Source organism: Pleurodeles waltl, chromosome 6, assembly GCF_031143425.1.
Source record: "Pleurodeles waltl isolate 20211129_DDA chromosome 6, aPleWal1.hap1.20221129, whole genome shotgun sequence".
Taxonomy (NCBI): domain Eukaryota; kingdom Metazoa; phylum Chordata; class Amphibia; order Caudata; family Salamandridae; genus Pleurodeles; species Pleurodeles waltl.
This window is the reverse complement of record NC_090445.1, coordinates 157,141,174-157,159,662: the sequence shown is the minus strand read 5'-3', so window position 1 is coordinate 157,159,662 and position 18,489 is coordinate 157,141,174. Positions and strand designations below refer to the sequence as shown.

At 46.4% G+C, this 18,489-nt stretch overlaps 1 protein-coding gene across 9 annotated transcripts in view; it reads left to right on the top strand.

Moving 5' to 3' along the window:
* LOC138299444 (signal transducer and activator of transcription 5B) overlaps positions 1-18,489 on the top strand; it is a 994,326-nt gene that overhangs the window by 726,301 nt on the left and 249,536 nt on the right. For all 9 annotated transcript variants that reach the window (XM_069237688.1, XM_069237689.1, XM_069237693.1 and 6 more), the window contains 2 exons: positions 3,330-3,485; positions 6,114-6,293. In XM_069237688.1, the coding sequence (XP_069093789.1) occupies positions 3,330-3,485; positions 6,114-6,293 (336 nt within the window). The remainder of the gene's footprint in view (positions 1-3,329; positions 3,486-6,113; positions 6,294-18,489) is intronic.

Here is an 18,489-nt window from a genome sequence, read left to right as displayed (position 1 = left end):
GACTGAGGGGCTTCTGCCCTTTCACTACTGACTGTTAGAGAACTTTTCTCTTTGTGGTTGAGCACTCCATGATAATGAATGTTTTCCAGCTGTCCCCCTCGTGTGCTTTTCTCCGATCCCTGGTGCTTCTTTGATGTTCTTGCTCACTTGTATGCTTCTTCCCCAACCCCTCTGCACTCCAGGTGCCACTCTCTTGTGTATTTTGCCTTGCCCTGTTTTATTGCTTTTGTGTGCTTTTCTCTCTCGTGTGCTTTTTTTCAAGCATTGGCAAGCAAGACCTATAGGCTTTGCCAATGCTTTTTTTTCTGTGTTTTCGAATCTATTTTTTTTTTGCACCAATCTCCCCTCTCCTTGGGTACTTTCTTTCCGACTGCTTTTTCGAGGTATTTAGTTTGAAGTCTATATGATTTGAAATAAATGATTGAACTTAGTTTATAGGAACAGCTGTAATTACATATTTCACGCGTTATATGTATGTATTTTATGCATTAATTTGTAACTGCTGTGTTTTTAGTCATTTGTATATTTTGCCAAAAGTTTGCCAGTTGGCATACTTCCCGAGTGAACCTATTTGTCATCCGAAGACATGACAGAATTTACTATATTTATTTACTTCCAAAATGTTTTTCCCATACACTCCAAAAGTGCTATTGCTACAAATCTCAGTTCACTCACAAAAACGTGAGCACCCTTTATAACTAACCATGTCTCCAAAGAGTAACATCTACGATGTGACAATAGCTGTGCCTTCTAAGAGACCTACATGGAAGAGGTACAAGGGAGGGACAAAAGGATTTCTGTATTTTACAGTCAATGACAACCAGTAACTACAACTCTTATGTCCCCTCTGAAGAAGCAACACATGAACATTCTATACACTGCCCTAAGTCGAACTCCAGATGTCCTTCAGCCTGTTGTACTTTAGCAGCAAAACTCGCCAGTTTTTCCTTCACAGCTATGACCACCACAATGATATTGTCATCCAGTTTTGTTCGGAAAGTGGTTATGGATTACAGAGGAGTCTGGTCAGTGCCATCGCCATTGGTTCTTCCTGCCACTTCCTTGTGCTGGGTCCTAGTGGTATATATAAAAAAAAAGTCTTATTTTCCCCTTTTCCATCTTGCCATGTTGAAATGCAATAGGGTAAGTGAAGGTGTCCAGTCATCCTGTCACAGGTTGAGTAGCTTCACTGAGGACCTCTCCAGTGAGGCATAAGCAGAGCTAAGCCCGTAGTGTGGTATTACGAAAGGGATCCGACTAGTAGTGGTGTAAGGTAAGCACTCTCCAACTGCAGGATACATGTGGTGCTCCCCTAGCATGACCTCCAGCTTGTCTGCCTTCATATCTGTACCAGCCCATTACAACCCTTGTGGTTCTGGTTGCACTACTGTCTTCACAGCCCTGCCAAATCCAGGCCTTCCCACTAACCATCTGATACCTCCTTTGTAGAACCCGGGCATTCATCCAGGAGGTGGAACAACAGGAATAGCCCCAGCACCAGATTTAACGTTTTGATGCAGATTTTGAGCCCTAGTCTGAACACTGGGGGACCTCTAGTTGGAGCAGAGATCTCATCACTGAGCATCAGCTCTCAGATCTTTTGAGGGGCGTCCAGCTTGCACAGCTCCATAACTTCAGCAGCTATTTTACATGGTCCTAGACAATGTAGGTTGGCTGAAAAATGGGGATAGATTCAGGAGTTCCACTTCCTACTTTGATTCAAGCTGGAGATCTCAACCCCCCCAAGTTACTTTAAATGAAAATAACTTTATTTGAAACTCAAGCAGTCACCATTCCATTCGGAGGTGCATGGGAACCCTTTTACTCTTACTCTCAAAACAGTATTATGTAGCATCTAACTGCAATTCTGAGTTCTTCCTTCATTCCACTCTGATATTGAAGGCCCATTATGGAATTTATCCTCATTGGTTATTAGATGCATTCTCCAGTCTAAGAATACATTCTTGTGACTTTATATAGTTGTAACCACTGCCTGTTTCAGAAGAAAAAGACGCTTCAACCTGCAGACCTAAATTGTGCAAGTATAAATTCTTCTCGCATCAACCTTTGAGAAGCCAAACTGAAGTCTTGAGTGCAACAAGATGGTTTTGTTCCAGAAATCAAGGTACAAGTAGGAAGAGCTGAAGATATGTCACTTTGCTTGGACGAGAGAATAAGCTGATTTGTTTTCTTTTGTAATTTCCTTTCCTGTATATTTTTACAAACTAGGACTGGTATCGAAGAACATTCTTGCAAATGTGACTTCTCTATCTTTGCCACATAGCTTAACAATCCTACAGAAGCATCAAGCTGCAAAACATCACTGTTTTCAGTTGTTGCTCTTACATACTCCAGTTAGAGAACCTATGTGGGTCTTACATTTTGTTTGCTACCTTATCTTTCAAAGAGCCTTCCGGTGTTTTTCACAGAGACATGGTTTTATTGTATATAGTGTTCCTTGTTCTGTTTTGCTGGTGGTGTTAGGTTTTCATCTATATCAAGAAATTGCTTATCTCAGTTTTTATCTTAGGCCTTATTGTGCCATTGGAGGTGAAGCCTTAAATGATCTCGATGAGGCAAGCGTTCTTTAAGTTTCTTTATTGAATCTTTTAGGACCTCCCGCCATCCTTTTGCTAGTCATGATAGTCTTATCCCAAGCAGTAAAACAAATCACAGTTTCCTTCTTGTATTGTTTTTTTCTAAAGGGTTCATGTTCATGAAAAAAATCATGTCAATTCCATGAGAGCTAAGGCACCATTTTCTGAATAACGAAGGGGAGTCACAAGTGCTTCTTGTGCTCTAAGAAGATATTTAGGACTCAGTATTTTGCCAAGTGTAGTTCTATGTTTTACCATGATACTTGCAAGTCCTGAATAAATGTATAGTATTGTCAGCTCCTGAGTACATCATCAAGTGATGAAAAATGACCCTTCTAACAATTCAAGTATTCTTAGTCCTTGCACCCAGCCACCTCACTAGCAAATCTCATAGCCCCACCATGGTACTGTGAAAAACATAATGTTGAACGGGGGGCTGATGGTCGCCAATGCATAAGCAGTATGCCTGGGTGCTCAGCTTCTCTAACTTCTGCAGCACTTTCGGTCACTAATTTGCCTGCTGCTGTATTTCCTATAAGATTGGGAAGGAGAAAGAGCAAGGGCCAAGAGCAAGGTACATTTTCAGATCTTCTGGTTTTTATGAGCAACAAGGAGGCTCTTGTACATGAGTGCATTGAATTAAAATGGTATTTCCTTTTTTTCTCAGCCTGAAAAGGAACAACTTGAATATTTTGTTATTTCTTTGCTTCACCCTTTTTTTCTTTCTTGCAGGTGCGAAAAGTTGGCTGAACTAATTTGGCAGAACCGTCAGCAGATCCGCCGGGCTGAGCATCTCTGCCAACAACTCCCCATCCCTGGCCCGGTGGAAGAGCTGCTTGCGGAACTCAATGCGACAATCACCGACATCATATCAGCACTCGTTACAAGGTACAAATCTCATTTTCGAAATTGTTTCCCAGCCATGGACACATACCTAATGCGTAAGACCTTGGCACTCTGCTCCTGTGCAGGCTGTACAGATTACTGCATTTAGAGTCCCTTTGTGCGTGTGCAGCTGCTCTGGCATAAAAAATAGGGGCCTTGCTTCTATAAGTGTGCAGAAACTGCGAGACCCCTCTACAACCCAAATAAACAACATCTGGTCATTTAGCCAAACCCAGAATTGTCAAATGTTTTAAAAATGATATGTTTTCTGAGAACATCTTTCTAATGACCGTTCCTTACTTTCACTGGCCAGCATGAAGAAATTAATAGTTGTTATTTAAACAGCACCCTTTTAATTATTATTAGAAGCATCTCATTTTTATATTATATTTTGACACCACCTGTGGCCACTCTCCTTTATCTGTTTTGAGAAAGCAACATTCTTGCACCACTAAAGAGTGCTTCTTCAAGATGGGGAGGCAGCAAGCCCCTTCATAGAACCAATTAGCCAGTTCACACAGTTTGCTCACAAAACTGGATTTTAAGTGCGCAGAATACTGATCTTTGGAAGACTTGATCCTAACTCACAAGTTGATGATACGCAAACCTTTGCACATGCAAAGCGATTTGATCTTACGTAAGCAGACGCATCGCAGGCTGTCTGCGGTCATAGTAGTGCAGGCAGAAGTTCAAATGTAGACCTTTTGTAAAATGCAGCGAACATCTGGAATCTTCAACGTTGCTGGGTGTTCCACCCTTGCACGGAATAATTAAAATTTCTAGGGTGGAAAAATATTTAATTGGTGTGTGAGGAAAGAGCTTTGCTCATGAAAGGTACACATTTTCAACTTTGGAGAAAGAAAGCAAAGTAAAACAACAGTGTGCATCTGCACATTTCTATTATGCAAATCTGGTGGCTTCTCCACTGCACTACATATGGCAGTCAAGGACTATGTTTATTCCCCGAAATCTGCCCTTGCCATTGACAAATGTTGTTTTGGTAAATTTCCTCAAATCGTAGGCGTGCTACCTGTTTTTCATATAAAATCATGACATGCAAACTGACCTACGTGGTCCTACCAAAAACACAAATAATTTTTCCTAAATGTACTCTTTTGGGGCACCATTATTGAAATGCTTTCGGTCACATGATATCTCTGTGAACAATGCAGAATGACCACTCCATCCTAAATCAAAAATTCGAATGTCAAGGTATGCTTGTTAGCATTTTCCATTCATTTGTTCTCGTATGGATGTGTTTTACAAAAGAAAATCGTTCACTCTTGGAGTTACTGTACATAAATAAAAAAAACTGTGACAGTAAAGGACTAAGGTGGTCATTACGACTTCGGCGGTCTTTTTCCAAGACCGCCGAAGCCGCTGCTGCCAACAGACTGCCAGTGCTGGCAGTCCGAAGACCGCCATATTTAACTTAGGTAGGAAACTGGTGGAAATCCGATCCCGTCGGCTTGGCCGACGGAAGAAGAGAGGCGGTTCCAAAACCAGCACCACCACGCCAGCAAGACTCCGACTGCCGTATTACGGTACAGTACGTGGTCGGTGGTGCGGTGCTGGTGGTGGAAAACACCAGGATCCATCCCCTCCCGGACCACCACCTTGCCGGAAAAAAGGGTTTGGGGGGCGTTGATGGGAGTAGCGTCTGCGCGTGTATGAATGCAGAGGGGGGGAAGGGGTGTCTGTGTGTGAGTGCATGTATATTTGTGTGAATGCAGGGGGAAGAGGGTGTATGTCTGAGTGCATGCATGCAAGTGTATGTGTATGTCTGAGTGGGTGCATGCAAGTGAATGGGTGTATCTGAGTGAGTATTTGGGTGTGAGTGTGTGGGGGTGTATGTGACAGGAATGGAGATTCCTGTTGCCGGGTGCATGACTGCCAGCATTTTCTTGGCGGTGCGACCATCATGATAATGCTGGCAGTCTACAGAGTCGTAATACCGATGGCGGTATTGCGGCTACCGCCTTGGCCCGAGGTGCTCACCTCCTGCCCAGCAGTACAGGCGGCGTTTCAGCGGTTTGGCGGTTTGGCTTCGGACAAACCGCCTAAGTTGTAATATGGCGGTCTTCACCACCGGCCTGGCGGCAGACTGACCGCCACCGCCGCCATGGTGGTCAGGTGATAGCCAAAAGCATAATGACCACCTAAATGTAGTGTCCTGCTGAACTATGAATTATTTGTCTCTCCAAGCATCTTTATGAAGTAGATATTCTATTGCATCATCATTAGTGGCATTTATATGTTGACTGAAGAGCTGAGGTTTACAGATAGCTGCAGAAGGAAATAACCCAAGAAAGTGAATTCAGAAACTGTTATTCTAATGCCTGTGTTCATAAGGGAGAGCGAGGAGGGAAAGGAAGACAAATTCAGATTGATGAGGTAGGCTTGAGTGTGCCCAGGTGAAGTTTTCAAACTGAGACTGAGGTAGGGCAAGAATGTGCTGCATGATAATGTGTCAGAACACAAAATGTTTGATAAGAGCAGCTTAAAAGTAGGTGGAGCACAAAATGGGTATCAGCATGTAATGCGTAGACGTAGGCCCATAATGCATGCCTAGTATGACTTGATGGTGTCTGGTCTTTTGGGTTTGGGTGTTAACAAAAGACTTGTTTGTAGCACTTTTATCATAGAGAAGCAGCCGCCTCAAGTCTTGAAGACACAGACTAAGTTTGTGGCGACGGTGCGTTTATTGGTTGGTGGAAAATTAAATGTGCACATGAACCCACCACAGGTGAAAGCGACAATCATCAGCGAACAGCAGGCCAAGGCTCTGTTGAAGAACGAGAACACCAGAAAGTAAGTGCAGAATTCAAATGCTTTATTGATCCAATTGACAGATTTTTGTGTGATTAGGTGGCACTTGCACTTGGAGAATTCATGACTTATTAAAAAATTCCCGGACCTAAACTTAGGGTTCCTAGTTACAGGAAACTCCGCCTAGCGGGACGTCCCAGTAATACAGAAAGATGAAAGGAAGACGTTTTATGTGCCCTTTGGTGAGGGAAATGACTACTAAACAAACCAAGAGTAGCATAAGTCTTGTTCAGAATGGGGCACAACAGGTTTTTGTATCTCATACTAATCACCAGCTTATTAGCAATGATCAAATTCGCAATCAGAAAAATTAAAAAACAATTAGGATAAAATCCGTTTCTTTTCTTTCAAAATTATAAGCCGAGTCCATAAGAGGCCTGATATGTTCAACTGCCCCAGCAAATCAGTTTGTTGTTGTTTTATATCTATGATGTCTAAAAGCAGATTGAGTGTAATAACATCTGTATATTTTACCGCACATTTAAGTTTATTATTCTTCATATTCATGTGCTTCCAGTCCTTTTTACTAGTTTGTAGCTGGCTAGATCTTTGCCACAGATACACTTATGAATGTGTTCTAGTTTGTCCCTTTGCACAAAATACCTCCACCTGCTTGCTGTTTTATCATCCAAGAGACGCATAACATAGCAAAGCAAATCAAAAAGATCTTCAAATTGGCAGAACCATGTAAACATTTAATTGCATTCCTTACTGTCTTTTTTAAGTTTAAAAAGACATATTATGCCTCCAAATTCCAGTGGGAATGTATAAACATCTGGCTCATTGGCACACAATATCCCAAACCAAAGGAGTTTGCCTTCAAGATGTGGTCATTAGTCCTAGACTTTCATCTTTTTACGGGCCTCTGTTTTTTGCTCGTTTTGTGACTCCGTGGCACTGTCATACAATCACACAGTGCGTTCTGCCCATAAAACTGTACTTTTAAATTGGCCACTCGCAGTTGATTTATTTGAACTGTTCAGTAAGTCCATGGTAAGTTTGTGCATAGGTTGTAACTTTGGCGTGTAAGCTAAGTGTCATGTGGAATGCAACGTGTGTTTACCACACTTCAATATGTGACCAAATTAATGACTAAAGAGCACCAGTTTGCTCTGGCTTTAACGCTGTTTAAAAACACTACAGTGTAACATGGCAAGCAAAAGTGCTTTGTCATGTAGAGAAATTTACTTTAATGTTTCACCCAAGTTATCTCTACAGTGGTGCACCTTTTAAGTCCACAAGGTCGGGTGCTTAATATATGAAAGTGTAGCATGTTAGATATCATGGAATTGTTTGTCAGTGCAGTGAACTGTTATAAAAAGCTTCTGTTTACTGTGTAGGTAAATTTGCATTTTCCATAGGCTTAGCTATACAAAAAAAAGCCTCTTTTCTGGAAGTTTGCTCGGGAAAATGCTAAGACAGTTATTTGCACTCGCTAATACAAATCTATTCCAAAGTAGATTATTTTTTAAGTTGGTGGAGAGAAAACTTTGCACTGCCAGAGAGCAAACTGTTTTAGAAAATGTTTTCCCGCAAGCATCGTGCCAAAAACTGAATACACATACCCACAGTGGCTTAGGCAGAAGTGACCATGCCTCTAGCTGCAGTAAGACTGGAGTGGTGGTCACAGTGACCACAGAACCTGGCATAGCTTTATGGGAGAAGAGCAGGAACAGTTGGCAGATTTCACAAGGAGCAGTGTTCACAGTTCTTGCTTTTAAAGTTAAGATTCTGACTGGAGATCACATGGACAGAAGCCATAAATGTCCAGAGGGTTTGATATCAGCAAGGGTAACGCCACTTCCGCACTGGGCGAGGACAGTACACTTCTTCTAGGCTAATGTACAAGACTCCTAAACAGGCAATTTTTGGTGAGTGGTTCTGGGAAGGTTTGCAGTAAGCTGAGAGAAGAAGGGCTGAAAAAGAAGTTTGGGTTTTGTCAGGCAAGTGTTTACGAATGGGTGTAGGGCTATCTGCAGTCACTGGCAATTGCAATGGATAGATCTGGACCCTCATCACCACAGGTTCAGAGCATTTCTGGACCTGGACGTAAATACCTGAAGAAAGCAGACTCTCATTAACTGCTGGAAAAAAAAAAAAGATTTGAGGATAGCAGATTCTAGATTGCAGAGACTGGAACTGCTCTCCAAAGCTGAAATGATTGGTCTCCTCTTGTTGCTGCAAGGCAGAAGGGCTCCCTGACTTGAACGACGTCTGTTTGGCCTCTGTAGACTGAACCCCCAGAGAGCCTTAACTAGATAGGCCTTCTGCTTAGAAGCCTGCCTTGAAGATGTGAGGCGAAACAAGAGTGACCAGGAGGAGTTTTCTCAGTGAGAAGAACTTTGTGAACTTCAGTCACTGTTTCCCTCTGTGGAGGACTACAACAAGGTGCTGAAGCTTCTTCAAGATGGGTGCTCCCTTGACAGACAGGTTGCCCACCTAGGAGGATTTTAGTAGTCTAAAATATGACTAAGTCCAAAGGTAAATCCTTAAACTGGGGTAGAGGCTGCATATCTACATCAGCAGTGAAGCAACCTCGGAGGCTACATAGTCTTGCTTTGAGCTTGTGAAGTCAATACTGAAGGCTTCAGTGGCATTTAGACAATGACTTACCTAGATTCGAGGACCACTGGAGGGCTTTGAGAAACAAAAAAAACTTGTAAGTCCGAACTTGAAAACTTTCATAGTTTTGATCTACTGGCCTTACATGACTCCTGCTCAAAGGATGTTTGATTGAAATTGCTAATAGGTGGTTATCAACCGCTGTGACTTTCAATTAGTGCTTTGTATTTTCTTGGTACTTTAAAGTTGTAAAACGTTAAGAATCAATATTGTCAGTTTTCCATATCATATTTTGATCATTTTTGTCTTTTTGCTCATTAATTGTGTAATTCCTTCTTGATGTGTCTAACTTGATTTTGGAATGTTATTAAGTTTTGTTCTTAACTTTAATATTGTTTGATACTCTGAACTGCGTGTTGTATGTGCCATTGTTGCTAAGGGTTAAGGTTTTCTTAGAACTGTCTTTTTCAAGTAGTGTGTTTAACCTCCTCCTGACACTAATGAGAGGTCCTCTGATTATATGTATGTAGATTCAGACACATAAACACATATACATGTTGAGTCTTCCATAAGGGAGGAAGAATTTTAAAAGGTCAGATACAAGATCTGCATTAGTTCAGAAAGGCTGTAGTGGATATCCCTTGTTCAAAGGATATCTGATAAAAAGCGGTACACAGATGAGATAACTTAGTGACCTAAAGTCAAAGATTTAAATTATGACTTGAACTACTCAGCCCTCCATTTTTCTGATGTCAATATAGTGCTAATAATTAAATTATTGTATATTGCTAAGGGCTTGTTAAACAGCTAAACTGCAGTAGCAAACACAATATATTCATTCCAAGACATTGTTATTGTTAATTTATTACACAGTAATGCTTTTCATTACTTTCTTTTTATGTTTTATTTATGTCATTTGACATATGGCGCATAGTTTATGAAGTTGCGGATGCATTTCTTTCTGTTTCCAAAGATGTGTTCAGTTTAGCTTTAACATTTTAATTTTGACTTTTGTCTCTCTTCATGGAAGAATAGGTCACCATTGCCATTTATTTTAGAACATGTTTCTGCCAATTAGCTTCTCGCCACAGAGTATATGCACGTTTAGAATATGTCACCATTGCCATTTATTTTAGAACATGTTTCTGCCTATTAGCTTCTCGCCACAGAGTATATGCACGTTTAGAATATGTCACCATTGCCATTTATTTTAGAACATGTTTCTGCCAATTAGCTTCTTGCCGCAGAGTATATGCACGTCTCTCAGACAATCAGCCTGCCAGTGAATTGATTGTCTCTGAAATCATAAATGGTAGGATATGCACCTCTGTGGGTTACCATGTTCTGCTATGTTATCTTTACAAACTAATTGAATAAGCCATATCTTTCATAGAGTATAATAGATATAACTTAAGACCCACCCTTGCAGTGCATCTAGAAAGAAAAATAACCAATGGATTGGTGTTTTAAGTGTAGGGGGAAAGTTCTTCAGGAATGAGTCAGTAGACACCCACGTGCAGGAGAATTTTGTCTTTGAATATGTGAAATCCTCATAGGTATACCATAAGGTACACAGCTCTGGACAAGGCTTAACCTTCCCACCAACTGTAACTATTTACAGCCAGACACATACACACTCTATACCTCATCCCTTTCCATGTCTCTCTCTCTGCCTCACCCCTTTTTCTCTCTGTCTCATCTCTCTCTGCCCACTCCCCCACCCCCAGATGCCGTCTCAGACAGAGAATGAGGAAATACAGGATACTACCTGCTGCCACACTGAGTGCAAATTAATGAAAACCTGACCTGGCAGTATGAGGTGCTCTGGGAACTGTCCTCAGCTCATCGCATCCAGCAGCGAGTCAGTCAGCCAGTTTTCTTTTGATGGTCACATTCAGTATAGTGAACCAGGTCCCAAGGAGGTAGTGGTATGTTTATGAATTCAGAGAAATACCAAGAGATTGGATTTTCTCTTGATCTTAATAGGAATCAGAATAGAACATTTAATGAAACTACGCAAGTAACAAACATGGAAATAATCATTATGCAAGTAAGTTGCATAGCTAAGCCATGCCCACCAGGTCTTGGGTTGGAAAGTCCTTAGTGAGACCATATTATGATTAAATACCATTTAGTCTTACATAACATAAAGTTGTTGAAGTTCACTCACACTTCTAGACAATGCAGTAGTTACCAAGGAGATACATTTCCTCAATGGTTATCCTTGTGTGTAGGAGTTAAAGGTGGCTGTGTTCATTTATAAAGGAATCATTTTAGATACTGTGGTGGAAAGGGTCACCTAAAATGAGAGTGGAGTATATACGTCCCATATATGTAACCGTTGGTGTACTATACTGTAAGCAGGCATAATGCTTTGCTCCCCCCCAAATATGGGCAAAAAACAATAATGCTTCTCTTTTGACAGCACTTCAGAGTCCACCAATATCATTGACCTTGTCACATTTTGGTAGCTAAGGCAATATCCCGATAATTGTTGCTTGAGATTTTAATTATTCCAGGAAAGCTTCTGGGTCCTAAATGTCCTAGGATAATGTTCTCAAGAAGTTCAGTATTGGTTGCCAGACAGAAATAAATGTATTATATCTATTATGCAGTGGGTAAGTTAAAAGTTCCATTGACATAACATTGTACACAGGTGTGCCAAGGACGCCTAAGTTGTGTGCCCACTTTTTTCTGTCTCGATGCAGTTTTGATGCTAATTGCATGTCATCAGTATTTCATGGTCATAGAGTTAATAGCATGTGAGCTATGAGGATTCTGCTAGGCCTAGATTTCTCCTTCCATGTTGTATTTCTAATACCCATGAGCAACTACCCACGGCCTTCCAGCACAGCATAAGCCTGTGCCACCTTGAAGTGGCCCATTATTTCAGAATGTTTATCACCCTCCATGCAAAATTCCAGGCAGCATCTACCATTAGTGTTTGGGTATAATCCTTTTAGGAGTCTGGCAATAACGCACTATATACTTATGGACATATTAAGAGTTTATGTAAAGAGTTTTGTGCTAACACATTTAATGCACCTCAGAAAGTGCTTCCATATCTGCTTCGCTATCTGCCTCCCTCACTCCTCCTATCTACCTATCTCTCTATCTCACTATCTATCTCCCTCACTCACCACCTCCTCCTATCTACCTATTTCTCTATCTCTCCACCTATTTCTCTATCTCTCTCCCCTTTCCCGCCACCCCCTCTGTTACCTTGACCCAAGGGTAGGTCGCTCCCCCTGCAGCTCCTCCAGCTCCTCCAGGTTCCTGAGACCTACCTCGCAGTAAGTACCTCCCAGCTCCTCGCCCTGCCCCGCGCTACTCACCCTCTCTCCTGCTCCTGCTTCTTTTCTTCCTCTCTGTTCTTCCTCCTCGCTCCTCTTCTGTAATCTTCTTCTGTACTCTTCTTTTCCCTGTCTTCTCTCTTCATCTGTGTGCTTCTCAGCCTCTCCTGTCGCCTCTCTTCTTCTTCATCTTCTTCTGTGGTCTTCTGCCTTCTGTTCTTCGTCTTTTGTATCTTCTTCTGTGATCTTCTGTCTTATGCTTCTTCGTCCTCTGTCTTCTGTTCTTCATCTTCTGTTCTTCATCTTCTGTTCTTCATCTTCTGTTCTTCATCTTCTGTTCTTCATCTTCTGTTCTTCATCTTCTGTTCTTCATCTTCTGTTCTTCTGTCTTCTGTTCTTCTGTCTTCTGTTCTTCTGCTTTCTTCGTCCTCCGTCTTCTGTTCTTCCCGCGCCTGCCCTCCTGCTCCTGTCTCATCTCCCTCCCTCCCTCGCCTCCCCCTCTCTATCACCCCTATCTACCCTGTTCGCTATCTGCCTCCCTCATTCCTCCTATCTACCTATCTCTCTATCTCACTATCTATCTCCCTCACTCACCACCTCCTCCTATCTACCTATTTCTCTATCTCTCCACCTATTTCTCTATCTCTCCCCCCCTTCCCGCCACCCCCTCTGTTACCTATCTTCCCATCCTCTCACTCTACCTCTCACCCTCACCCACCTCTACAACCCCCCCTCCCCTATCTTCCCAACCCTACTCCTATCTCTCTCCCTAATCTCCTAAACTTCCTAACACTCACCCCCCTCCACCCTTAAACCCCCCTCCCCCAGCTCTTCTCACTCTACCTGTCCCCCCCCTCCCTCCCGCTTTCCCGCCGTGACCTCCTGCACGCCCCCGCCCCCCAGCTCCCATTCGCCCCCAGCTGACCCCTCCCCCCTCTGCTCCCTCTTATGGCGGCCGCTGCACGACAGTGGTAGCGACCCTTGACCCAAGGGTAGGTCGCTCCCCCTGCCGCTGCAGCTCCTCCAGGTTCCTGAGACCTACCTCGCAGTAAGTACCTCCCACCTCCCAGCCCCTCGCCCTGCCCCGCGCTACTCACCCTCTCTCCTGTTCCTGCTTCTTTTCTTCCTCTCTGTTCTTCCTCCTCGCTCCTCTTCTGTAATCTTCTTCTGTACTCTTCTTTTCTCCGTCTTCTCTCTTCATCTGTGTGCTTCTCAGCCTCTCCTGTCGCCTTTCTTCTTCTTCATCTTCTTCTGTGGTCTTCTGCCTTCTGTTCTTAGTCTTCTGTCTTCTGCTTCTTCGTCCTCTGTCTTCTGTTCTTCATCTTCTGTTCTTCTGTCTTCTGTTCTTCTGCTTTCTTCGTCCTCCGTCTTCTGTTCTTCCTGCGCCTGCCCTCCTGCTCCTGTCTCATCTCCCTCCCTCACTCGCCTCCCCCTCTCTATCACCCCTATCTACCCCGTTCGCTATCTGCCTCCCTCACTCCTCCTATCTACCTATCTCTCTATCTCACTATCTATCTCCCTCACTCACCACCTCCTCCTATCTACCTATTTCTCTATCTCTCCACCTATTTCTCTATCTCTCCCCCCTTCCCGCCACCCCCTCTGTTACCTATCTTCCTATCCTCTCACTCTACCTCTCACCCTCACCCACCTCTACAACCCCCCTCCCCTATCTTCCCAACCCTACTCCTATCTCTCTCCCTAATCTCCTAAACTTCCTAACAGTCACCCCCCTCCACCCTTAAACCCCCCTCCCCCAGCTCTTCTCTCTCTACCTGTCCCCCCCTCCCTCCCGCTTTCCCGCCGCGACCTCCTGCACGCCCCCAGCTCCCATTCGCCCCCAGCTGACCCTTCCCCCCCTCCTCCCTCTTATGGCGGCAGCTGCGCGACAGTGGTAGCGACCCTTGACCCAAGGGTAGGTCGCTCCCCCTGCCGCTGCAGCTCCTCCAGGTTCCTGAGACCTACCTCCCAGTAAGTACCGCCCACCTCCCAGCCCCTCGCCCTGCCCCGCGCTACTCACCCTCTCTCCTGCTCCTGCTTCTTTTCTTCCTCTCTGTTCTTCCTCCTCGCTCCTCTTCTGTAATCTTCTTCTGTACTCTTCTTTTCCCCGTCTTCTCTCTTCATATGTGTGCTTCTCAGCCTCTCCTGTCGCCTCTCTTCTTCTTCTTCATCTTCTTCTGTGGTCTTCTGCCTTCTGTTCTTCGTCTTCTGTATCTTCTTCTGTGATCTTCTGTCTTCTGCTTCTTCGTCCTCTGTCTTCTGTTCTTCATCTTCTGTTCTTCTGTTCTTCTGCTTTCTTCATCCTCCGTCTTCTGTTCTTACCGCACCTGCCCTCCTGCTCCTGTCTCATCTCCCTCCCTCACTCGCCTCCCCCTCTCTATCACCCCTATCTACACCGTTTGCTATCTGCCTCCCTCACTCCTCCTATCTACCTATCTCACTATCTATCTCCCTCACTCACCACCTCCTCCTATCTACCTATTTCTCTATCTCTCCACCTATTTCTCTATCTCTCCCCCCTTCCCACCACCCCCTCTGTTACCTATCTTCCTATCCTCTCACTCTACCTCTCACCCTCACCCACCTCTACAACCCCCCCTCCCCTATCTTCCCAACCCTACTCCTATCTCTCTCCCTAATCTCCTAAACTTCCTAACACTCACCCCCCTCCACCCTTAAACCTTCCACCCCCAGCTCTTCTCACTCTACCTGTCCCCCCTCCCTCCCCGCTTTCCCGCCGCGACCTCCTGCACGCCCCGCCCCCCAGCTCCCATTCGCCCCCAGCTGACCCCTCCCCCCCTCCTCCCTCTTATGGCGGCCGCTGCGCGACCGCGCCGCTGGCGCGACAGAGGCAAGCCCGTCTGCGCCCGTCCGCGCCTGGCCCGCACCCAGCGCCACGACCCCTGGTCCCCAGCTCTCCCAAACCCCTCTGCTCCGCTACGACCCCACCACCCTCCACGCCCTCAACCCAGGGCGCTCCAACACCTGCTTCCAAGCTCACCCCAAACGCACCCATGGACCCTTCGCCTGCAACTCCTGCAAACGCATCTTCCACCACGCAACTACCACGACCACCAGCCCACGCGCTCAACCACCTCAAGTGCATCCTGGTCAACGCTCAATCTGTCCACAAGCACGCCGTTGAACTCTGGGACCTCCTGGACTCCACAGCACCAGACGTCGCCTTCATCACGGAGACCTGGATGAACGCCTCTTCGGCCCCAGACATCGCCACTGCAATCCCCGAAGGCTACAAGATTTCCAGAAAAGACCGCACCAACCAAGTAGGAGGAGGTATCGCCATCGTCTTCAAAGACTCCATCAGCGTCACAACCTCCACCGGAGACACCCCCCTCGCCGCTGAACACCTGCATTTCCAGATTCGCACCGACCACCCTCAGAGGATCCCTCGTCTACCATCCCCCCGGACCTCGCGCCCCTTTCAGCGACTCCATCGCCGACTTCGTCTCCCCGCACGCTCTCGCCTCACCGGACTACATCCTCCTAGGCGACCTCAACTTCCATCTGGAACAAAACAACGACCCCAACACCACCGCCCTGCTCGACAACCTCGGCCTCAAGCAACTGGTGAACACCGCCACCCACATCGCCGGACACACGCTTGACCCTATCTTCTCCGCCAGCAAACACGTCTTCTTCAGCCACACCTCCGCTCTACACTGGACCGACCACAGCTGTGTACATTTCACATTCCGACGCGAGACCCGCCACCTCCGCACTCAACCCATCCCTCGTCGACAGTGGAACAAAATCCCCGAAGAGCAACTCTTCTCCGCACTCGCCGCCAACCAACCTACCCTCACCACCGACCCCAACGACGCAGCCCTCAGCCTCTCGAACTGGATCTCCAACTGCGCAGACAACCTTGCTCCCCTCAGACGCACGCATCAACAGGCCACCGCCAAAAAACCTCTCTGGTTCTCTGACACCCTCAAAGAATCGAAGAAAACATGTCGCGCCCTCGAGAATGCCTGGCGCAAGGACCACACCGCCGACAACATGACCGCCCTCAAAAACGCAACCCGCGAACACCACCACCTGATCCGCGCAGCCAAAAGGAACTTTTTCACCGACAGACTGGACAAAAATAGCCACAACAGCAGAGAACTTTTCAGCATCGTCAAAGAGTTCTCCAACCCCAACTCCAACGCCGTCACGCCCTCACAAGACTTGTGCAACTCCCTCGCCACCTTCTTCCATCGCAAGATCAGCGACCTCCACGACAGCTTCGGACACCAGACCCAACCAAGCATCACCGAACCCACCCCCCCGGCCATCACCCTCAACGACTGGACCCACATCAACACTGAAGAAACCAAAACCACCATGAACTCTATCCACTCCGGCGCCCCATCGGACCCCTGCTCTCACTTCATCTTCAATAAAGCCAACGACATCATCGCCCCGCACCTCCAGGCTGTCATCAACTCTTCTTTTTCTTCTGCTACCTTCCCCGAAAGCTGGAAACACGCCGAAGTCAACGCCCTACTAAAGAAACCTACAGCTGACCCTAGCGACCTGAAAAACTTCCGCCCCATCTTGCTCCTCCCCTTCCCTGCCAAGGTAATAGAGAAGACCGTCAACAAACAGCTTACCACCTTCCTGGAAGTCAACAACCTGCTCGACCCTTCACAAACCGGATTCCGAACCAACCACAGCACTGAAACCGCCCTCATCTCAGTCACAGACGACATCAGAACCCTGATGGACAACGGTGAAACAGTCGCCCTCATCCTCCTCGACCTCTCGGCTGCCTTCGACACCGTCTGTCACCGCACCCTAATAACCCGCCTCCGCTCCACCGGGATCCAAGGCCAGGCCCTGGACTGGATTGCCTCCTTCCTCTCAAACCGATCTCAAAGAGTTTACCTCCCACCGTTTCGCTCAGACCCCACCGAGATCATCTGCGGCGTACCTCAAGGCTCATCGCTCAGCCCGACACTCTTCAATGTCTACATGAGCCCCCTCGCCGACATCGTACGCAAGCACGACATCATCATCACCTCCTACGCCGACGACACCCAACTTATACTCTCCCTCACCAAGGACCCCGCCAGCGCCAAGACCAACCTACAAGAGGGCATGAAGGACGTCGCAGATTGGATGAGGCTCAGCCGCCTAAAGCTGAACTCTGACAAAACGGAAGTCCTCATCCTCGGCAACACCCCGTCCGCTTGGGACGACTCCTGGTGGCCCACGGCCCTCGGCACCGCACCGACCCCCTCAGACCACGCCCGCAACCTCGGCTTCATATTGGACCCTCTTCTCACCATGACCAAGCAAGTCAACGCCGTGTCCTCCGCCTGCTTCCTCACCCTCCGCATGCTCCGCAAGATCTTCCGCTGGATCCCCGCCGACACTAGAAAAACCGTGACCCACGCCCTCGTCACGAGCCGCCTGGACTACGGCAACACCCTCTATGCTGGGACCACCGCTAAACTCCAAAAACGCCTGCAACGTATTCAAAACGCCTCGGCCCGCCTCATCCTCGACGTACCCCGCAACAGCCACATCTCCGCACACCTGAGACACCTGCATTGGCTCACAGTCAGCAAAAGGATCACCTTCCGACTTCTCACCCACGCACACAAAGCCCTCCACAACAAGGGACCGGAATACCTCAACCGTCGCCTCAGCTTCTACGCCCCCACCCGTCTCCTCCGTTCCTCTGGCCTCACGCTCGCTGCCGTCCCTCGCATCCGCCGCTCCACGGCGGGTGGGAGGTCCTTCTCCTTCCTGGCAGCCAAGACCTGGAACACCCTCCCCACCAGCCTCAGGACCACTCCGCTTTCCGGAGACTCCTCCAAACCTGGCTTTTCGAGCAGCAGTAAACCCCCCCTTCCCCCTAGCGCCTTGAGATCTGCACGGGTGAGTAGCGCGCTTTATAAATGTTAATGATTTGATTTGATTTGATATACTGTCACGGATGGGACATCTTTATGCCCCGGACCAGGAACCTTTCCCACTAGGTCATACAAGGCCATTTCAAAATAGGATGTCCATAATTTATATAGCACTCAAATAAAAGCCTTATGAAGTCATATACTTTGAAAATAATTTGTGAACAGTTTGGTTTCTTTCACAGCTGATTCCTAACTGTTTTTAGTCTGTCATGGTGAAAGACCTTCTGTATATCCTCAAAGCCTTAACTGAATTGAAGTAAGGAAGAGCAGGTTCAACATCTCCCCACTCCTAAATCTTCCTCACAAGTGCCTGTCCATTGACATAACCCTTAACAGATTGAAATCACCCAACTCCATCACCTCTTCCTTGTTCTTCAGAAGAGCAACGCCTCTACTAAA